General features: G+C 35.8%; 1 protein-coding gene across 10 annotated transcripts in view; it reads right to left on the minus strand.

Annotated features, from left to right (window-relative positions):
* The window catches only part of LOC121326972 (receptor-type tyrosine-protein phosphatase C-like), a 60,751-nt gene that overhangs the window by 15,356 nt on the left and 21,182 nt on the right, over positions 1-24,213 (minus strand). Inside the window, exons 1-14 of one of the 10 annotated variants that reach the window (XM_041270653.1) lie at positions 23,671-23,900; positions 14,496-14,591; positions 14,286-14,357; positions 14,042-14,062; positions 13,086-13,163; positions 12,588-12,758; positions 12,059-12,073; positions 10,667-10,912; positions 10,178-10,423; positions 7,114-7,206; positions 2,972-3,004; positions 2,178-2,300; positions 1,257-1,376; positions 447-587 (exon numbers count right to left, since the gene is read on the minus strand). In XM_041270653.1, coding sequence (XP_041126587.1) covers positions 447-587; positions 1,257-1,376; positions 2,178-2,300; positions 2,972-3,004; positions 7,114-7,206; positions 10,178-10,423; positions 10,667-10,912; positions 12,059-12,073; positions 12,588-12,758; positions 13,086-13,163; positions 14,042-14,062; positions 14,286-14,357; positions 14,496-14,591; positions 23,671-23,743 — 1,528 coding nt within the window. In that variant the 5' untranslated portion in view covers positions 23,744-23,900. Of the gene's footprint in view, positions 1-446; positions 588-1,256; positions 1,377-2,177; positions 2,301-2,971; positions 3,005-7,113; positions 7,207-10,177; positions 10,424-10,666; positions 10,913-12,058; positions 12,074-12,587; positions 12,759-13,085; positions 13,164-13,869; positions 13,945-14,041; positions 14,063-14,285; positions 14,358-14,495; positions 14,592-23,670; positions 23,901-24,213 lie in introns of those variants that run through there. The other 9 variants (XM_041270656.1, XM_041270654.1, XM_041270655.1 and 6 more) reach the window with 9 other exon arrangements.

Consider the following 24,213-nt stretch of genomic DNA (forward strand, 5'->3'; position numbering starts at 1 on the left):
ATTAAGTTGTGTTTTTTTTATTTTTTTTATGCAACACCATTTATTCAACATTTCAAATTATTGCCATTTGATAAAATGACAGTGCTTTATAGGTTGGCTATTATAAGCAATGTTATAAAAAAATACTGAAGCTACTACAAATTAAACAAATACAACCCTTCGCAATGCATAAATAAATAAATAAAATAGGCCATGAAATCAATGCTATGATGATGCTGGGTTACAGTTTATAGAAAGTGGACATTCAAAACACACGACTAGTAATAATACAAGTTGCAATGCCTATTTTAACCTCACTTGCTTATGTAGTAGGAAGACAGTAGTTGGCGTGATTCTTTGTTTGCATATACAGTACATGTGCCCGTTTTGTTACACACGTATTGTTTGAATCTCCCCAGTCTTCCCTGTCAAACAAATGCTACCAATACTGGGGGCGAGGTACTTACAATGTACTGGTACTTCCACAGGTTGTCCATGAAATGTATTATTTTCACACTGGTTGTATGCCAAAACCTGCATGATATATGTTTTATTGTATTTAACATTTCTACACATATATTGATTGTGCAACTGTGCAGGAGTGAAATCTGGAAGAAAATGCACAAGGGGAAAACATACAGTAATTAAAACATGATTATAATGATTATTGCATTAGTCAATTCAAAATTAGAGCGATCTGTAAAATTTAAAAGTTAACGACCATGGCATATCAACAGTAATACAGAATAGTATAGTAGAAGATTTAGCAATATAATGTTTAATCACAATAAAATAAGCGTTTCTCCACATATACACAAAAATGTAAGCGTGACATACAGGTGGATGAAGGGACAATGTGTGATGTGTGACATATATGTATGTAATAAGAAAAGAAAAGAAAAAAACATGGCAAGGTGTCAAGTGAGTCATACTTTGCATTGCAATTCCAACCACCCTTGACATCTGTATATTCCAGTGTGTTCCTGTACTTACAAAATAGCTACTTGTTAAAAAAGAAAGATAATATATATATATATATATATATATATATATATATATATATACTTTTATATCATTTTTTTTTACTGTTTATTTATTCTGTGAATATCCCGCCTCTTGGAAAAAAATACTTCAAAAGGTGAACTTTTATAGTGTGGTGTAATGTTTTAAGAAAATAGTTTACAAATCACTTTAATGGTGCCGACAAAGAGGCTCATGCTTTAAAAGTGTTTTTGCTGCGATTTCTCAGTTAAACTTTCTTCTTTGTTTATACTTACTTGTGTCAGGGCACTTAACTTGAAATTTGCAATTTCCATTTTGTTTTTCAGGTGAAGCCCATGTAATTCTAATTGAATTTTTTTCAACAGTGCTATTAACACTGGTTGGTTTTCCAGGTGCTAAAAGAAGGTAAAAATGATGTTGTCAAAGATCACCTCACTAGTTACAAATTATAGGAACATACTGTACTGCAGATAGATTAGTAGCTGTTTCAATAAATATACAATAGATGGACTGTTCATGTATGTATGAAAGACTACATTCTGATATGAAAGGTTAACTAGAATAAAGGAAGGTTTGTAAACATAAAGCAAAACTGAAATGTGAAAAAGTGGTTAAAAAAGGTGGCTGTGAAAGGTCACATTTTTAGTGGATACCACCTGTAATGGAAATGTATTGATAGAATTAATGAATACAACTATGCCAAGACCATAATGTCAGAGCCTGTGGTCTGTACCACTGATATAGTCAGAATTCAAATCAATGGGGCAGTGAAAGGGTTAATTCTGTACAGGTCAACACTGGTAATGGAACTTAAGTAAGAAAATCAAAGAATACAGTACAGCTGTGTACCAGTCACTAAGACAATAATTAAAAAAGATTACTGTCTTTGCAGCTACAATGTCTAACAGTCACACAATCTCAATATGACAGCCAAATTAGGTCAGAGTTCACTTTCATGCTCGGCAAAACATTTAGAATTAAGGGTTTATATAGCCCTACATACATGAAGTCACTACCTAAAAAGGTTTCTCAGATACATTTAATACCAACGTGAATGAAGGCTATTAAATGTGCAGAATATGTGTTTGTGTGTACATTGTACACAATTTCAAAGTGTTTTATTGTTTCTTAAAAAAAAATATTTTATTCAAATATATGTCTAATATTTAAAAAAAAAATGTAAAAAAAATACTTACTTCCACAGGTTGTTTTAAATGTTTGATTGATTGTGGTACACGATGCATTGTTGTTGTAGGGTGTCACATAGAATGAGTAGTCTGTAAATGGTTTCAGATTCTCAAGAGTTGTCATATTTTTACCTTTGATAGCGGGAAATACACAACACAATGTCACTGATAATGTGAACGAATATGCATATTCAGACTTTGTTTATTAATGTATTGAAGTAAGTGTAACCAGGTCAAAATGACCCGTTATCTTTTTACACATTGATTTGATTAGTACATGTTTTATATATTGTTGCCTGACACTTTGTAATTGATTTGTATTACTCTATAGCTCCTTTACTAAGGTCCTTTGCCTTTTGCCTTTTAATGCCTTATTGAGTAAAGTCCAGTTGAATTATTGATAGTTTTATGCACCTAAATATAAATAAATGACCCTGCTCCCTGTATTTTAGATCTGCCATCTGAATAAAAATAACCTGACAAGTTACTTATTTTTATATTATTTTGTTGCGTGCCTTATCACACTGAACTGGTGTAGTATGGCTGATAGTAAAAATAACCCTTTTATGTTTTAAGCCCAATTTGTACATCAAGTCATCTGTCACATTGTATTTAGTTTCTCTTTGTCTTGCTGACACTGCAGTGCCATAGAGTGTGCTGACCCTTGCTCATAAAAGGACACGTTGGCTCACCTAGCCTACATTACACATGTCTATTGAAGGCAACTATAAATGAACTCTTCATAATTACCAACATAAAAAGTCAAGAGAATTTGAAAGAAAATTAAATTTGAAGCTACATACCCTCTACTAGAAGAACACCTGGGGCGCTGTTAGCTAAAAGAATGTGAATAATGACACGTTATTTGACAGCAATTAAATTGTGTACATCGGTGGCAAATACAGGTAATGGTTGAAGTACAAATTAGTTTTGAAGCTTGGGTCAGTGTAAAATGAGACTTACCCACAAAATAAGAGTATAGTAACATCATTACACTAAAGTTTATTTAGTGTCATGCAGTGCATTATTATAAGGTGATAGGCCCGAGCAGATGCTGTGTTTGACATGGGTTGACAGCAAGACATCACGTATAAAAACACACAAGTGTTTTCAAGTTAGTCACAACATTTCATTTAAGAGTGAGAGTGAATCATCTGACAGTGATGGGGACAGTATTGTAAATGATAAGCGTATCGCATAAGCAAAGGAGAAATAGTGATGCACGTGCACGTTTAAGAGAATTACTCAGGTAAAGCAGGTTTGTGGCCGAAAAAAACGGACAAAGAGAGATAGGGTAAATTTAATTTACTTGTGTAAATCTCTGACAAAACACACAGGAAAAGCCACGGCCAGCTTCACATGGAAACTCGCATTTCACGTGTAAATGTGAATGACCGTGTTTATCCTTACATATAAATATTGCAAGGGAGCAGGTCAGTTGTTACTGTGGACTCTAAGATGGCAGAAAGTAATGGCTGAAAGGCGATTTTTATGGTTAGCAGTGATGTACTTCACCTTAATGATAATGTGGGTGGCTTTTTTATGATTGTTTATTGCTGTATCTGGACTGTCATTTTGTATATCTCTTTTGGGTTTACAGTTCTGTATAAAACCACTTACCCTGAACTGCATTATGCCCTTGTTATAGTATTGCAGGGATCTCGGTTCCCGCAGGCAGGTGCCTCACACAGAGCGAGGCAATCCACACAGAAGCGGAGGGCTGGCGCATAGCGCCGATACCGCTGTAAAGAGCCGGCTCCTTTGCAAGGAGCATATATCGGGCTTATGTCTTTGTATGTGATTATGTCTCCTACCAGCCCTGCTGCTGCCTACCCCCGTGCACGTTACAGTATTAAAGCAGCTGTTTGAGATTACCCTTGCTGTAAAAAATACGCTAAAGTTAAACACAAAGTGCAAGTGAGCTGCTTAAATGTAACTTAATTAATTCCCTTTTTTTATACCAGCTATGTCCAAAGACAATGTGTGTCTGCCCTCCACGTTAATAAATATAGTTGGTGAACTGGATGTCATGAGCCAGCTCGATCGCCCAAAATAGCACATCATCATCCAACAAGTTGTTGATGCCCTCTTAGAACTGACCAAATAAAACTGCAAATGAACATATTGATTGTGTATTATTTGTTGATATGTATCACAACGGTAAATCCAACACAACTTAAAAGAAAAGAGAGAATCTGACAGCACGAGCCCTCTCAGATTGCTGCTGTCCAATTGAAAGTGGCGGCTGAGGTAACCTTCACAGTTGCCAAGTCTGCTTATAATAAGCAGAATTGGGCTTGTTTTTTGAGAGCCGTGGGTTACAGTTTGAATAAAAACCCACTCTAACATGGGTTGCTCTTATTTTGGGCTTGTTGTGAAAGGCAGTGCTGCTTTTTTTTTCTTGTGAGACTGTAACCTTCCCCTTCTGTCTCACAGGCAGCCACCGATTCCTGAACACCTAATTTTGTTAAGAGTTTGCAGGACACAGCAGGCAGTGGCAATTTTGGGAACGAATTAATGCACTTCAGTCCATTTCATCAGTATCTGCCACTTCCCTTCCAAGTGCCTACTCATATTTGCCCAAGCGTGGTGTTGAATGCTTCCTCAGCAGCTCATCCATCTGGACGTGTAGGTTTGCTAAGCTAGGGTAGTGTACGCAGCATCACCTGATCCCCTATATGCTGTATGCTGAATGAAAGGGGTATATATGTATTTGGCGTTTTTCAGCCATGGTGATCTGCAATACGTGTTGGTCAGTTTCAGTTTTTATACCTCAGAGTTTATTTTTAATTCACGGGGCGTGAGCTGGGGGGTAGGGATAGGGCAGAAGAAGAAGAAGGGAGCGGTAAGTAGGACAGAGTGCCGGCTAGAAAGGACCAGACCTAGGATAGAAGAGCAGGCGAGGCCCACTAGTAGCAGACCAGAGAAGCTGGACATGGAAGCTAGGTTAGAAGGTGGTCACTGACTGAGGGCGGCGATGCCGACACAACCCAGGGGCGAAAGACCCAGCAACCAAAACCTGATAGAAGGATGGTCACTGACTGAGGGTGGCGATGCCGACATGAGCCCAGGGGCGAAGAACCCAGCAACCTAAGACAGGATACAGAAAGTGGTCACTGACTGAGGGCGGCGATGCCGACACGACCCAGGGCCGAAGGACCCAGCAACCGAAAACACATATGAGGGTTATGACTCGGGGAGCCTCCCCTCAGAGGAAGATGGTCCCGGAAGATCGGGACACGAAAGGAGATAGAGAGGGAGAGGTACCCAGCTCCTGAGACTTCTGGCCGAGAAGTCACACTGCCTGGGACCTGAGATAAGAACAAGGCATAGAGGTTAGTATGGGACTCGAGCATGAGTAGCCACGTCCCGAACTGAGACAGAGTATAGAACAGAGCCTTGAGTGAGGCAAGATAAGCGCAGGAGCTGCGAAAGAACAGAATGTGGCCAGGGGTCTGCTCTGACTCACATGGTGAGAATCCCCCTGAAGGTCAAGGGAGGCTGAAGCCTGCCCTGAGGTCGGGGAAGTAAGATCACTTGTCCCCCAGAGACGACCGATGCGAAGGCATGTATGAGAAGGTGGAGGAGGGGAGGAAGAGGAAAACAAAACGCTAGACAGAGAAGGTGCAAGTGATCAGGGCTTAAATAGAAAATAGGTACTAATTGACAGGAAATTGGAAGCCCCTGCTGCACGCCCCCTGCACTACGCAAGCTAACATTTAATGAGTCATAAGATACATTAGTTGAAACAGTATTCACTACTAATTACATTTGAAAAACTATTTGGGCAAGAGCAGTAAAACACATTATTAACCAGCCAGGCACAAAGTGTTTTTCTCTATTACAGCAGCTTAGATTCACTCGTGTACCAGTTCTCTGTGCATGGAAACCACATTTTCACAAAATTTTACTAGTATTCTTCAAAAACAGCTCTGGTACTTTACACATAGCTAATTTACATATCAACCCCCGCCTTTCCCATTCATTTGCATGACTTTGGATGAAAAGCCTGGTTTACTCAAGTATAATATACCACTAGTATTTTTATTGACAAGGCCCTGCCCATCATTTAAACACTGCCATTCAGTTTTAAAAAAAATATGTAAACGTGGAAGCCTTGGTCCTGTGTGCTTATGATATTTATATATTTATAGCCTTGTTATTCACAGTCCAAAGTACTGCCATTAGGTGATTGCAGCAGGACAATGCACTGGATGCTCCAACATTAATAATCTAAACTGGGGTAGATCTCAATAATGATGGCCTAAAATGTGTACACCTGGTATTTGGGGAGCTTACTTTCACTTTGCTTTCATTTTGTTGTATGAAGTGATGTTAGTAAGTGGGTTAATAAATCATCCCTGGGGGAAAACACCAGCAGGGTTAAAGCAACATAAAATTGTGATGGCATGAAGATCTGCCATCACACCACGCTTTCACTTCTTTCATCATTTCACAAGGGTGCAAATTTGGCACTATGGCACTAGTGCCAAGGTATCTCATATAGCTGAGTGTAAAACACTCCAGTCAATCAGAGAAGCAGCTGGTTGGTTAAAGTCATTGAAGGGGTGCAAACCATTTCACTCTAAAGGTGAAATGACCAAGGTAGTGCATGAAAAAGTGAAGTAAGGCTTGTAGACAGAGATTATTCTGACCCTGTACAGCACCAGACATCATGTTTTAAAACAACCCATTTGAGCATGCCCAGTAAGATGTAAAGAGTGGTTTGGCAACAATCACTTTAATTATAACCACACTTTTTGTTGCCTTTTTTATCAGTGTTATGAGGTCTGGTTTAATATATTGTAATACATATAATTGCTAATATAAAGAGAATTCTTACATAGCTTAAACAGGTTGCCTACGTTGTATTACAATCCAATCAGGACTTATCAGTTTTTTTTTTTTTTATTTTAAATAAAAGTCATTCATTTTGCACCCTTACCTGTTTCATGCCAACCAATTTTATAGTTCAGATTATTATTCAATTTAAGGGTCACAGATGTATTTGATGGAGTGACCTTGAGCTCCAGTGGATCTAAACAAAAAGAAATACATTTATATTGTGATGAAGTGTCAGAAGATACATATGTTAGCTTAAGGTTAAAGAAAACATTGATCCCAGGGTTAAAGGGTTTTTAGGGTTAGTTGCACCAGGCTGACCAATTAAATGTCCCCGGTCAGCTAAATGGACTGTATGGGAAAACTATATTTCCCAGACGTCTATAGGGCTGAATGGCAATCAGCCTACAATGGGTTCACCTCATTAGATGTGTAATTATTGGGTAATTAACAATATTAATTGATTATTAAACCTAATTACTGTGTGTGCAAAAGCCTTCCTTTGTTCTCATTGTGTGTGGGGTGTTATGAAGGTGGAAGGAGAGTAGTGTGATGATGAAGTATTACAGATGTGTGTACAAACCTGAAAGTGTCTATATAAATGGCTTAGTTGCCCTGCCATCAGTAAGGTAAACTATTATAACTGTGTAGTAAGTATCTTTGAATGATAGTATATTTGTGATAGTACTAGAGTACTATCACAAATATAGTGGGCAAATGTTTTCAGTATTTTCAATATTTCAATATTTTATTTTTACTTCAAAATGTCTGAAATTAAAGTAAAATAAAACAGTTTTAAAATGTTTAAAAATAATTTTTTAAGCATCAAATTCGACTACACTTCCAGTCTGGTGGCCATCTTGGAATTGAGTTTTGCACTCTACTGACTAGCTTTTAGAGCTAAAAAAAAAAATGTGTCAATAAAATATCAACTTTTTGTTGGCAAAATTCATTCCAAGCTGGATTGTTATTTTAAATTAAAAGATCTTTTTATTATTATTATTATTATTATTATTATTATTATTATTATTATTATTATTATATTATCCTAAAAACACATCTGTCACTCTGCCAAGACTGTCAGGAGGGCGAGACTGTACTGCAACAAAATGCATAGGTGTCATTTTTAAATGCATGGGTTTTGTTTATAATATATAGAAAAATAATATATTATAGCACGTTTTAAAGATTACGTACCACAACAACAAATATTATATATATCTTTTTATTATTTGATAGATAACTTGTCCTGTCAAATAACATATCGCTATTTAATTGTAGCTATTACAACATTTTAATTATATAGAATTATGCAATATTTTTTTTTAGTATTTCTTAGGGGTCAAAAAGTCATAACAATGTTTTATATAATAATATAATCTTAGAATAATCTTTATTTTATAAAGTGCCTAAATGCACACATCTCAAAGCGCTGTACAAACACAAAAAACACAGAGAACCATGTATACATTCACCATATTAAGATATATGTAATATAAAAAGAAATTACACAAATCAAAAACTAAATTATGATAAAAATGCCTGAATTTAAAAATGTCTTTAACCGTTTTTTAAAAGCATCAACGGTCTTAGCATCCCTGACAGACTGAGGAAGGTCGTTCCAAAGTTTGGGCGCACAGCGGCAAAAAGCCCTATTGCTCATGGAGGAAGCTTAGTTTTGGGTATTGCCAATAAACCCGAGGATGAAGAACATAGATTACGTATGGGTGTGTAACATGTGAGCAATTCAGCAATGTAACATGGAGCTAAACCGTTCAGAGCCTTATAGGTTACAGGTTATAGGTTATAGGTTAAAGACATGAAGTAGCCTGTCTGCATCAGGCACAGACAACACCGGCATGAACTATCTAAGGCACAGGCACAGCCAACATTTCTAAGTTGTCGAGGAGAGCCAAGCAGCATTACTTCGGTTTTATCGCTATTTAATTGTAGGAAGTTTTGCCTCATCCAAGTTTTAATCTCAGTCAGACAATTATCAACAGCCGAAACGGCCACAATTGTATCAGGTGTATTAAATTGATAGTTCAAATAATTTAAGTTTTTACCAAATTGAATTTTGCTCTGTTGTAAAAGCCTTTTGTAGGGTTTCGTTGTAAACATTTTTTCCAAATAGTTCCATATTGTATTAAAATCGATTAAGTTTATTTTAATGCAGTTTGTATGTGTAGTATAGTGTAGTATTTTTTTTTTTTTTTTTTTTTTTTTCGAAAATAAGTAAACCACAAACACTGAGTGCGACCCAAACACTTGCGCTGCAGCTAAGTCTGGAAATGCCATAAAAACAAACTGTTATACAATAAAATCCACTTACAAAAGTACGATTTTTTGTGCCGGATGTAATCTAGGTGAATTGTACAATCTAAAGAATTTTGTAAGATTTGTATAATATTTTGAGAAATTATTACAACTAAAACGACAGGTTTCATTGTCTTTTGCGATATGTAATGATTTTAGAGCTCTGTAAATGTAAAACTACACAAACATAATTAAATATTTTAAGGCAGACGTGTAGTGGACAAAAAGTTGTCGTAGTAGAAAACAACTAAATACATTATGTCAATTTGATGTACTATTTATTTAGTGAATAAGCAAAACAATGTTTAATTTAAACTGCTGTTTGGCATCCTTTGTTTTGTAGTTAATTCACTGGGGTAAAGTAAGGCCTACACAACATATTTTTACCCCTGGGGTATTTTTTACTTTAACGCGTGACATAGTGTAACGTCTTGCTGTAAAATAAAGGCACACACACAGGTGCCATGCTCCCCTGCAGCTGTTGCTATGCTGTGCCTACGTTTTGAGCAATATAACGGATTTGATTACTTTATGAAAACGAGCGAATATCCAAAGGAATATTTAAATTACGAGCGAATAGCTCAACATGAAAATCACGTTTTGTAGGATCGTGATTAATTATATATATATATTATATATATATATATATATATATATTATATATAGAGAGAGAGAGAGAGAGAGAGAGAGAGAGAGAGAGAGAGAGAGAGAGAGAGAGAGAGAGAGAGAGAGATCTACAGTGACCCTCTTTGTTTATTCTATTTATCTTTGTTTATTTTTTGCAGTTTTTTTTTTTTCAACATATGTCTTATCTTGTGTTAATTAACTGTCTGAGGGTAAAAGAAACATACCTGGTTGAATTGATACTTCAGTTTGTTCTTTTATGGTGGTGTTACACTTAGTTTTTCCACTTAAAGAAAAGTTGTAGTTGGTACACATTTCAAGATCCGGAAAGATAACTGTCCTTGTTATTGGCTTCTTTGTCTTATCGTTGCAATTCTCACAGTTGACTGTTAGGTTTGTGACTTGGGGAATCATAACATCTAGCTTTACAGCTGTGTTGTTGTGCTTTTTGCCAATAAATCCAATCTTGAGGTCTGAAAAATAATAACAACAATAATAACTTAATTGATTTTGCAGCAGTTATAGTGCAAAATCATATTTCTATAATATTTCAAAACTATTTATAAACAAGTAGGCAAAGTTAGGAGGATTCTTAGTTGTTTATACCTTGTGCATCCCTCTCAAAGTCTGTTTTTTGTAAAATATGCCTTTGTAAACATTGCCATCTTTTTTTTTTCACAAACACAAGTAGTCTAAAAAAAGATCAATAGACCTACCCATTGCTGTTTTAAAATGTTTGCTTCCATTCAATTTGCAGCTTCCTTGAGTGACATTGATTTCATAAGTAGTACACGGAGTCAAGTTTGCAATCTTAAATGTTTGGTACTTTTGTTCAGAATAAAATGTATTGTTGTGGATGGAATTCGATCCAACTTCTGAATACTCCACAATAAGGTTTCCTGTTGTACTAAAATTGATGTTAATTTCATATGTAGCTTCTGAAGTGGTGTATTCACCTGTGACTTTTAAAAAATAAATAAATAAAAAATTAGCAATGCGAAACAATTCAACGATAGACATAACCCCCATTAATGTATTAATTACTAGTAGTAATGCATACTGAAACAACACATATATCCATTTGATTCTGAGTTGACTGAGACTCTTAAATAAAACATCAATCAAGGAACCAGACAATCATGCAACAACAGTATTAGTATAACTGCTTCTTATCTATCTATCTATCTATCTATCTATCTATCTATCTATCTATCTATCTATCTATCTATCTATCTATCTATATGGCAAATTGACAGAAGGGATGATAGCCTGAGGCTGAATAGAGCTATCTTCCCTTGTTAGATTTTTTTTTCAAAGGTTTTGGTAAAATAGACTGCAGTACAAGTGAACAGACCACTAGTAGCCACAGGTCTGCGAAATATCTGAGATCCCGGGACAGCACCAAGGGCAGGGCTTCTGGTTTGCTTTCCAACTGAGCTTAACTAGACCCTTAATTTATCTTAATTAGAACTTTTGAATTGTTCTCAGCTCATAAAAAAATGCAGAGTTCAAGTTATAAAATGTTATACCTAACTTGAATTCTACAACTGTTTAAGAGCTGAAAACAAGTAAAAATGTCTCATTAAGCAAAGTATTAGTTTAATTAAGGGTCTAGATAAGTAACTAGTAAAAACCAAAAAGCCCTGAAGTAGGGTATATTTTGTTAATAAAATGAATAAGGGGTGGTTGCTAATGTATTGCTAATTTACTATAAAAAAAAAAAAAATTAAAAAAACTATAAAAAAACAAAACACTGTTGTTCTGTGATTCAGGAGGGTTTTTTTTTTCTGGGAGAGACAATACAGTTAACAACACAGGTAAACGGCATAACCATCATGTTTATTTAGGATAACTGATCAAAGTTTAAAGGTTTAGCTCCAAGGGGATTTAGGCATTGCAATGCAACAATCACTAAGGGCCCCCTGTCAGGATCAACAATACAGGGTGACTGGGCTTTGAACATGACTCACAAAACATTCTGACAGCAATAACTTTACTACAGTAGATGAGTCTTTCAGGGCTACAAACATCACATTGTTCTGCATATATATATATTTTTAGTAAATAAAACAAGTAACAAATGAACACATTCCAAAATAAGTACTTACAATTGATGCACTGTTCTGTTCAGTAGATGGGCACCATGAAAAACAAGTGACAAAAAAGAATCAATCACTCAGGTGGACAAGAAATATTAGGTAAATTTAAAGAAAATGAAAAAAGATCAAACAAATAAGAGACAACTGGAAATGATCATAGAAACTGCATTTTCTTTATTTTTATATTCCCATGATTTTTAATGAATAAACATTCTGGGAGTTCCATACAATATCTTTGATTCTGTATGTGTATATGGATTGGTTTGATTGATTTAGGCTGGATAAAATGATAACATGTATTAATTTAATCCAAATAGATATTCATGAAACTAGACTATTGATAGTTTATTCAGAAACAGCTCAGAACTGCTTGATGAATATCAAACTGTATTTTATTCAAAAATCAAGCTCTGAAAGCACACTATTTAAATAATCAATGAGTTCAAGCTTAGTAAAGAGGGCCATTAGTGTTAACATTGAGATCATTATACAAGTTTCAGCCAGGTGAAATTGGGAATCCTGAAACAAAAGAGCCAACCTGAAGTCCCCATGGTTGTATTGGTTGATGCGGTTGTCGTGATGACAGTGAGTGCAGGAGTGGTTGTTTTGTTTGTGTTGTCTTCAGTGCTTGTAGGGTTAGAACTCTCAGAAGAGGTGCGTGTGGGTTTGGTAGTGTTGGTGGGTAGAGATGTACCAGTATAATTTTCTCCTGAAATTCCACCATAGCAGAACATGAACTTGAGAGTTAAAGTTAGTTAGTTCTGCCACTGTTTATTTCTATCATGAAAATCTTATCTAAGTACTTCATGTCTAAATAAAATTACTACATCAGCATTTTGTTTACATGTAATTTCTTCTACTTTATCCTTGACTGTAAAATATAACATTTTGTCACATACAATAAAAAGCAACTTCTTGCAAAGAAACATGCTGTACTTTGCAATCACTCTACATTAGGAGGATCCGCCTTGATTTTTCTGTGTTAAAATACTAGTGATAATTAACTGCAAAACAGAAGCATGCTCGTGGTCTTTACCTTGGATGCTGTGAGAGGAAAGGTTCTGTGCAGAGTTGGATGAAGTGGAGGGTGGAAGTGTGCTGGTGGGTGCTTTGTCTGTAAAATCACAAGCAGGAAATGTAATTCTGGACTGCCAACACAATTAGAAGGTAGCGGAGATGTGTTTTGCTTTGTTAAAAAAAAAAAATAATAATAATATGAATGGCAGCTTTTTTTATTTTACATTTAATATTGTATCTGTTTTATAGAATCTAACTATAAGAATCGAATCTGAGCCTGTAAAATCCTAATGCTCGTCTCCTTTCCTTCTTGATTTCAAAATAATCACATGATGTAATGACAGTTCTAGTGTGCAGTAATTAAATCAGCAGACCACTAAATACTCTATGCTGCTTTATATTTTTGAAGCATTGCACACTTACTACACCAACAAAAATAAGGAACTCAATTAACCATGCTGCTTGTTGGAATCCTCTAGGCTAATATGTTTCTCTTTCAGTATATAAATACAGCAATACTTGTTTTTGTCTCGTCAAACTTTGATCATGTTTTGGACCAAAAATAAATAAAAAATCTGTAATGTTTATGTTTCATGTTTTCTTCTTTTAGATGTTACACTAGTGTATTGTTTTCCTCAAACTTGCCACCCAGATAACTATGCCAGATATTAATGGGCATTTGTGGTCCCAATTGCATCTTTATTAGTTCAAAAAAAAGGAATACCACTCAACACAATACAACTTTGAATTGTATTTTCAATAGATTGCATATTATACATTTCTGGAATCCACTGGACCGTTACCTTGTCATCCAGTATTGTTGGGGTTTGAATGAGTTGCAAGGGTGGGTGCATGAGTGGTGATAGAGGATGATGACTCTGAATCACAGACACAGTGTTTAAAACAGGAGTACCATCTTCTTTTCCATTTTGTGTTATATAATTTACCTTAGAAGCAAACTGTATTAAAGCTTACCTTGGGCTTGAGTACCTTGCCCTATAATGAAAAAAAAGATATAAATTAAAAACCTCTTGAATTCATGTGTTTTGCTTCTCTGTGTGACAAGATTGTAAAGCATTCATACAAAATGGGATTACATTACTTGTGTGCATTATTTAAAATTTGTTTTCCAGTCCTGTAGTATTTCCTGTTGTAGAAACAGAATTGGATTTTTTTTTTAGAATTGTGCTCCAGAGTAAATAGTAAGTTAGAACTGTACCTGATGAGGCAGGAACATCATTGGAGTTGAAAGGAGGAGTTGCAGTGGTGAGTGCAAGAGTAGGGCTAAGGGCTGTGTGTATAAATCACAAGCAAGAAAGTTTATACAAGAAAATGATTCAAACCTAGATCTAAACAGTGCATGAGAAACAAACCCATTCATATTACCTATATTGTGCTTGTGCTGCATGAGCCCAAAAAGCTGGTTTACCTGGTTTAGAATGTCCAGTATTTGCTTTAGTTGGGGTGAATGTAGGCAGAGTGGATTTTACAGTGAGTGGAGGTGTGCTTGTCTCAGTTTTGTTATCTGCAAATAACAATTAAGAAATTAGGGAGGGATAACTAAAAGCAATTGAATCCGTCACACTTATTTATCGAATTGTAAATACGTATGTCCGTTGTTGGTTCTGAAGAGTCACTTTCCTTTCAAGAGATCAAATAGAAATTTAATGATATTTCTACAGGTTAACAGCCCATAGTGGCCACCTGTCCATGGACTGAGCCTTTTCTTTTATTCCTTACCCCAACAATTGTCGTACATCTAACTCTATTGTTCTCTCAACAACATTGCCCTGTTTTATTTTTTTTAAATATAAAACTAGTTCTACCTGTCTTAAAAGGTTTACTGTTGTATGGTACCAGTCACCTTTAACACAACTGAAATCTGACCCCATTTGGAGCTCCTGAGTGGCGCATCTGGTAAAGGCACTCCGAATGTTGTGCAGGATATGCCCTATAGCCTGGAGGTCACCAGTTCAAGTGTAGGCATTTTCCACTGCCGGCTGTGGATGGGACTTCCCAAGGGGCAGTGCACAATTGGCCGAGTGCTGCCCGGGTGGGGAGGGCTTAGGTCTGCCAGGTTGTCCTTGGCTCACTGCGCACCAGCGACCCCTGTAGACTGGCCAAATTGTAATTGCCAATTCCAAATTTACTAAATAAATACGACCTCATGTAAAACTGTCCATGGACTGAGTAAATAAATAAATAAATAAATAATAAATAAATAAATATCCTGATGAATAACAAAGCAGTTGCTTGCCCCTAGTCATGATTTCATATCAAGTGCAAAGGCAAAGGCACATTAAAAATATGTTATTCCTCTTTAAAAAACACCTTTGCATTTGTGCTTATTTCTTTGTTTATAGTAAGATGAAACCGATTCACAATTGAGCAGATTGGATGAGTTATAGCTACTGTACACATGTAGGATTGGTGTTTATATTAAGTGTGGCCTGATTTCCTGTTGACAAACACATCAGCAATGTATGTATCGAACATTGCTATTATAATACACAGAACATAAGGTTGAGAAAACTGTTCTTGCACTGTATTTTGTGGTTATTTCTACTTCTGTTTATTTCTTGATTTTCTTATGAAAGCTGCTCGAAAGGAAATGGGGTACGCTAGCAGTGGTTAACAATAGCAGTTTCTCTAAATGGTGCAGCCACGTTACTATGGCAGCAGGCTACTCAGTTGATCTACTCTATTTGGTTGCTAAACCACAGCTTCCTGAATATGAAACACCAGTTCCAGCTTTTTTAATGTATATAAAATAATGTAGTAAATCTTGCAGCTGATTATCATGATGCCAGGTGTAAAAAGAGGACAAAAAACAACAACAACAAAAAAAATCTATTAATTTTACTAACCTTGAACCTAATAATTGTCTTACAGGTACTTGAGACTTACACTTGCATTCAATTGCATTTCAAAATAGTAAACTAGGAGGGGTTCTGTAACTGGTAGCACAGGATGTGCATGTACAGTATTGAGGATGGAAATATTTCCTCTGCCTAAATCCTAAAGTGAAAATACATTTTGGAAGCAGCATCAGATTAAAAGATCCATGGCGTTTTCAAGGAATATACACTATTAGCAATAACTTAAAACAGCATCTGCACTCGAGTAAGAGCTGCCTCAATGCAATCATGGGTGCAGAGAATTACAGTAACACACAATACAAATTCCAAAAGTCTCCCCCTCTAATTCAAACATAAAAAAATAAGCACAAAAAACAACCCAAAAATTAACCACCTCTACCCTTGCAGCATACGTTGACAAGAAGCAGGCATCAAAAGTGCCTATAAATCTGTACAATTCAGCAGCACCAGCTGTCATCTATTTACCAACAGGTTGTGAGTTGTATAAGAAAGCAGCCAACAAGGTAAATAGGAAATCAGCAATCCCCATTAATTTAAGCACTAACAATAGCTCTCCAAATGACAGGTTCTCCATGTTTCTGTGCTAGGGATTATTCTTGCACTAAAAGAACATGCTGCCTTATTTATAACCTCCGCCTAGCACGAGTAAAAATCCCTGCAAGCTATCAGAAGCATGCATTACATTCTCAACGTATTGCATAGTTCTATTACAGCATGCAGTACATTGCATTTGCAAACATTTGCAGCATGGAAATGACAGGTTTCTTTTTAGATCGTATCAAACATAACACCAGTTAGCACTGGGAGAAGCTGAGTCAAACGTGTATCTTGTATCACCAGCAAACAAGCACCATGAGTAGCTGTTGAGCTTCGGAGATACTATTCCTCTTATTCCATTTGTTTATGGGATGATGACAAACTAAAATAAATTTTGTTTAAGAATATGACCTGAGATTCTAATTTTTTTAAAATAAAAGTCTAGTCTGTATAACTGCAGAAATGCAGAGCCTCAAGTATTTTTCCTATAATTCATACAAACTGCCTGTGTGGTAAATGATGTAGACTGTGAAGTGACCACTAGCAGCCATTAGAGAGAGCAGCAGGTACATGCCATTTGATTGATGATGAAAATATCTAGTCTTTGTTATTGCTGATGTTGTTTCTGCTGTGATCTTATTTATTTATTTATTTTTATCCTATCTAAAATAACAGATACGGCTAGTTACTTAAAATAATAATAATAATAATAATAATAATAATAATAATAATAATAATAATAAATAATAATAATAATAATAATTTGGATGAACATCGCCTCATTATTTGTATAATTAAAACATAAAGCCCTTCATTGGCTTAGAATGGATTTGATTTATTGATGCTGGTATAATGATATTAACACAGGTGTAACAGTCTATCTATGAACGGTGCTGTTGCAAAAAAAAAAGAAAAAAAAAAGCGTATGCAGTATAGATCAAAACCACATTTGCACATTTTCATCAGTGTAGAAAGGGGCTACAGCTTAAAATCAGGCACAAATTCTGAGGTTAAATATAGACTTACAGTTCAGTGTTATCATTGGTCAGTACAACTAAAGAAGCTGCTGCTGAAATTAAAACCAGTGTGAAACAATTAGTCAGCTGACAGGTTACAGATTGGTCCCCCAAAATATTAATTCATTATATATACTGGTCATTTTCTTCCTTGTAACAAGTACTGAGGCAAACAAATACATGCAAAACAACTACAGCTTAGGCATTTGTTGTCTTTAAAGGCTGATCTGTAGGGGCCACGTTTCTGTTTTATTCTAATACTAGTATGATATGTGGGGGGCTTCAGTAAGTCTTGCTTATTTGGAGGGAATTTACTTACAATAATGGTAGTGACATTATTGACAAAATAAGCAAGTCATTCATCAAATAAAATACAATTCCTGTTTTCATTGTTTGTTGTGTTTTTTAAATCAGATTGTCAAATTGTGGACAGCATTATTAGCATAGTTTATACAGTGTATAGGCAGCAGGTATTTTACACAAAAGTCAAACTGCCTCATATCCACTAATGAAAGCCAGATCACGAATAATGGTACATTTCCAGTGTATTCCCACCACATTAAAATTAATATGACAAAGGTCAATGAAATAAGTAAGCATCATTTATTCAAGCAAATAATAAGAATTAAAAAAAAAAAAAAAAAAATCATTGAACAACATTTTTAGACTTTAATAAAATAAAAGGTGCAGGTGTTTATTGAAAATGAGAATAAATTAAATACGGTGTTGCCAGTTCCTGTGAAGAGAATGTGTTATGGAACAATAAATAGTTACAGGATGTGGTTTTTCTTTCTATCTTTTTATCTATGCTTTACAGTGACCTCTATTGTGCTGCAGCAAGCTACACGCTGCACTGCCTGGTTTAACAAGTCCTGTAATCTCTTACATTGCAGCAACACTGTACATAGTAATGACAGTGTTGTTACTGACATTTGAAGTTGAGCATTAATACATATGTGAATCATGTTCACACCTTGGTAGTCTGTGGTAAGTATACACGCAGGTATAGTTTGCAAATATAGGGTTGGGTTTATTTATCCTTTTAAATATCTAACCTTAAAATCCTGCCCTCCTGTTAAGTTTTATCACATACTTTGACATACTGTACATACATGTTGGTTTGATTCACTGATGGGGAAACTATTCATTTAAACTCTGTTTTTCCAGTACATTGCACAAACCAAATGTGTGTAAAACCAGGGGAGGTCCCAAATAATAAAAAAGTGCTTGTCAATTTCTTTGGTTTGATTAAGTGTCCACCCCCCTTGATAGCAATCCTAAATTAGCTCACGTGTAACCAGTCGCCTTCAAAATCACACACCAAGTTAAATGGCCTCCACCTGTGTTAAATTGTAGTGATTCACATGATTTCAGGATAAATTCAGCAGTTCCTATAGGTTCCCTCTGCTGGTTAGTGCATTTCAAAGCAAAGACTCAACCATGAGCACCAAGGGGCTTTCAAAAGAACTCCGGGCCAAAGTTGTTGAAAAAAATATCAAAGGCCTTGAATATCTCGTGGAGCACAGTCAAGACGATTATTAAGAAGTGGAAGGTGTATGGCATCACCAAGACCCTGCCTAGATCAGGCCGTCCCTCCAAACTGGAAGACCGAGCAAAAAGGAGACTGATCAGTGAGGCTACCAAGAGGCCAATGGCAACAAGCTACAGGCTTTTATGGCCAAGACTGGTCAAAGTGTGCATGTGACAACAATATCCCAAGCACTCCACTTATCCAATTATGATCTTTGAGTTTTGTATTTTTAATATATAATTTTTTTCTCAAGAAAAACGTTTTTCCCCTTAACAGTGTTGAGTATGGTGTGTAGATAAGAGGAACAAAATCCTCATTTAAATGCATGAAATTGAGGCACTGACACAACAAAATGTGAAAAAAGTTCAAGGGGGTGTAGACTTTCTGTAGGCACTGTATGTTTGTTGTAAGCATAGGTTGCATTGCAACAGGACAGCAACATTTCTGGAGCAAAATAGGTTTTATGGGTGTGATTCGCCAAATATTCTGTTGCAAATATTTATGGCTTTACAGTATTGTTTAACTATAGCGAATACAGCAGAAGTAAATAACTCAATAACAGAAATAACAGAAAATGTTCAAATACCGCAAGTATTTTCTTTCTTTTGTAGTGTTTTGTATAAAATTTTCTGTTAAGTCACAGACTCGCCGTTCAGTATTTTTTTCATTCAGCCATTTTATCTTGTTTGTTAGGAGTGGTTTGTTAGGTGGAGGGCGTTCCTTTGAAAAGGAGCGGGACTGACAGTGATATGAACCAATCACATGACAGATGGAGACTATTCCCTGTGGTGTAAGGATGTTAGGGCAATAGTTTGATCTATTTTTCCTCCTATGATGAGGTTTTAACCAATAACAGGCCAGAATTTCCAACCATATCTAATATGAAATATTAGATATATTGCTGACTTAAAAATAAAATAAAGAATTCCAGTACGATGCAGCTGCAAGTGTAATAAAAGGATGAATAATCAAGGTGCGAGCTGCATCATATTGAACTTTGTAACAGTCAAATGAATACAGTCTACTGTGTGGCCTGCTACGTTTGCAAAGTGAGAGCTATTAATAGCAACACGACCTTCACAGAACACTTCCTGTACAATCAGAACAGGAGGTCGTCATACACACAAGTTCAGTTTTACACTACATACTTCTCACACTATAGATATTGAACACTGCAAGATCTTCGTCATTTTGTTATAATAACCTGCCACTTAATATTACAAAACCTGTTATAAGGTAATATGGTTATGGATCCCATTTGCCTCCCATTCCCCTAGCACTTGTCTTCTCATTATTATGCAGAACACACACAGGGCAGTCTCTGATCTGCCTCCTGTCTCTATACTGCAGCATTAGAAAGGTGGCGCAATGGACATGTGTAACTTAATCAAAATAAAAATCCTGTCAGATAACGTCTGAATTTTAACACTTCTTTTTTACTTCTTAGTCAGTTTACATGTTTGTTGCTCCCAGCTTCTAACTGGAAATGCAGTGACTCAAAAACTTAGACTGGAATAAGGAAGTGGTCTGCCGTGATATAGAGAGTTTTAGCCATGCGAAGTGCCGTTGCCACATGTTCTGTCGCACAATTCAATACATAGTGGATATATTACTAGCAGTTACATGGATGCAGACAAAGATCATGTTATGTGTTAGCTTATTTGTAACAAAATCTTGTTTATTCAATATGAATTTTACTATTGCTCATAAACAGGCAAATTATAGCTGAAGGTGGGTTTGTATTGGCAATTTATGAACAGATGGAAAGGGAAAAGCTAAATATAGACAGATGTCTTTGTGTTGGATTCAGCTTCTTTTGCTCAGTGGTACTAAGTTGTGGCTCGTTCAGTCCATTTCATTCCAGGACCTTATTCCATCCAGTTCAATGATTTAATAATCAAAGGTTTAATTAAACAAATAAAGACCTGGTTAGAAGGAACAAGACTGTTTAACTGAATAATTACAGACAAGGCTAAAAAAAAAAGCTGAACTGAAATATACTGATTTAGGTAAACCTCCAGGTTTAGTTGCCTAACTGAAATCTGAGGTGAGTTTTTGAACAACAAAACTGCAGTACATTTTGCCCTTTGACTATTCATATCCATGGGGCATGTGTTTACGTTTACATTAAACAAGAAGTAAAGTCTCCCCCAAAACAACAAACAGAGAAAATACATATTTGTTTTCTATATTGTGTTAAAGAATAGTGCTTCAAACAAGTTCTGTGAAAAAAAGCAGCATCTAAAGTCAAATAAACATTGTTGAAATGCTATTACGAACTCAACCTAACATGCATTATGATCCAACCATGCTTCTGTTAATGGTCTGCATGTAATCTTGGCTTTTAAGCATCTTTTATAAAGTGCAATATTTTGTCTGTTAAGTTGTTCTTAGTCGCACACTGGTTAGTTCTGCATTATTGGTAAATGTTTGAAACAAGGAACCATGTTCTCACTTTCTGTTTGTTTTACTTTCATAACATTTCATAGTAACACTTTAAAACACTGGCCACAGATTCATATCAATCCCTTGTATGAGCTTCACAGGAGTATCATATAAATAATACATGCTTTGATGTTATTTTATAACAGTTGTTCTAGTCCAGAACTGGACAACCTTGTACTTGACTTGATTCATGCGCCCTTCACAAAGACAAATCTGCCCGATTCCAGCCTTGCTGAAGCACCCCCAGATGAGTCCAGTTTTCAGCTTTGCCCAACATCTGGTCGTCTAATGGTTAGCCGGAGACCTGGAGAGGCCTACAAGCCACAATGTCTCGCACCCACTGTGAAACGTGGTGGAGGATCGGTGATGATCTGGGGTGCTTCAGCAAGGCTGGAATTGGGCAGCTTTGGCATGAATCAAGCCAAGTACAAGGTTGTCCTGGAAGAAAACTTGCTTCCTTCTGCTCTGACAATGTTCCCCAACTCTGAGGATTGTTTTTTCCAGCAGGACAGTGTTCCATGCCACACAGCCAGGTCAATCAAGGTGTGGATGGAGGTCCACCAGATCAAGACCCTGTCATGGCCAGCCCAATCTCCAGACCTGAACCCCATTGAATACCTCTGGAATGTGATCAAGAGGAAGATGGATGGTCACAAGCCATCAAACAAAGCCGAGCTGCTTGAATTTTTGCGCCAGGAGTGGCATAAAGTCACCCAACATCAATGTGAAAGACTGGTGGAGAGCATGCCAAGACGCATGAAAGCTGTGCTTGAAAATCAGGGTTATTCCACCAAATATTGATTTCTGAACTCTTCCTAAGTTAAAACATTTGTATTGTGTTGTTTAAAAATGAATCTGAACTTATTTTCTTTGCATTATTCGAGGTCTGACAACACTGCATCTTTTTTGTTATTTTGACCAGTTGTCATTTTCTGCAAATAAATGCTTTAAATGACAATATTTTTATTTGGAATTTGGGAGAAATGTTGTCAGTAGTTTATAGAATAAAACAAAAATTTTAATTTTACCCAAACACATACCTACAAATAGTAAAACCAGAGAAACTGATGATTTTGCAGTGGTCTCTTAATTTTTTTCAGAGCTGTATATATGTGTGTGTGTGTGTGTGTGTGTGTGTGTGTATGTGTGTTAATATAGTGATTCTGAGATTCCAGGGACGGAACATTCAAATGAGCAAGATTTGGATAAAAATATGAGTGAGATTTGCTCAATTAAAATGCTGGTCATGTTCTTTCTTTTAGGATGGAGACTGCTACAATTGAAGCCAAGAAGTTAACTACATTAATGAGTAGTGTCTAATTACATTCATTTTTAAGGAGAGTACCAGTTACAGAAAACATAAAGATGAAATTTCTGGACACCATAAAGATTGATTTAATAAGAACAGTTGAAAAACTCTCTGCATGCAGCCAATAACCGCACAATAATATCCCAAAACACAATAGGTGGTGAACTACAGCTTGTTAAATTTCAGGTAAAACAACCTACATCGAACTTGATCACAAACTTCCACCGAAAACAAGAAACCCTAGAAAAGTGTGCCATTTTAACAACCCTATTATCAGCTCTCGTAATAAGCTCAATTCTATACTGAATATTAAAACAAAGATTGTTAAATTCCACAGTATGTGTAAGCAATTTGACTGGATAATGAATACTTTCCAAAATAAAAAAATAAAATACAGTGTCTTTGGTTTGATCACAATAGAAAACACCTAATCCAGTGTCAAGCATCTTAGTACCGATAAATATAGCTATGACCAAAAGTTTTGCATCATCTAGAATTTTAGGATTGAGACTTTTTTTTTAAAAACTATATGAATATAGTTTAGCTATTTTATTTAACATCATGTAATCAAAGAAACTACAAAATGATATTGCAAAAGTCTAACAGAAACCATAATCATAGTACAGTATTTTATGTTAGATTTCGAAAGGTCACATTTTTCAATTTGTCAGATTTTTTGTCAGGTATATGGAAAGCTACAAAGCGGTATGTAATTGAATATGTTAACATAACGTTATTCAGCAGGTTTCATTTGATTTTATGAAGCAAAATTAATTAATTATATAGGGTGATGCAAAGCTTCTGGCCATAGATGTAGAGTTAAAATACTGCAGCATAAAATCTTTTGCCTGTAAGAGTTATAAAAAAATGCATTGTCTGTCTCTTACCAGAACATAGGATACCGGAGCCTAGCAGCCCAGCGCATAGTGCCAGGAGCTTTAATCCAAAAAGACTAGTCATTTCCAGAAATCAGGAAAGTCCTTCAGAAACACCCTGCGTCCTATTAAAAATCAGTATAGAAATTAATTTAAAAGCAAATAGTTCATACTCTCTCTGGAACTGGGTAAAATATTTGAAGGTTTCACTTATATTTTTGTGCCTGCTTATCAGTCAGGGTGCAGTTTCCTCTGTGTGTCACCCAAACCCTAACCACTCGATTCTTACATGCTCTTCTGAGTGATGTCAGAATATAGTCTTACCTTCATCTTAACTTTTTGAGTTCAGGAAGTGGTGTCTGAGCACAGTTTCTTCTGTGCAACAAAGTTAGTTCGCTCACAACCGAAATCATATAACTCATCTTTTTGCAGTTAAACTTAGTTAAATAATGATAATAAATAGTTAATTTTTGTTAACACAAGTGCAGTTAGTCCATCAAGTTACCAACAGGTGAATAATCATAACAATCTAAACTCTTTTGGACCTTTTTATTA

The sequence above is a fragment of the Polyodon spathula genome, chromosome 14 (genome assembly GCF_017654505.1).
Source record: "Polyodon spathula isolate WHYD16114869_AA chromosome 14, ASM1765450v1, whole genome shotgun sequence".
Taxonomy (NCBI): domain Eukaryota; kingdom Metazoa; phylum Chordata; class Actinopteri; order Acipenseriformes; family Polyodontidae; genus Polyodon; species Polyodon spathula.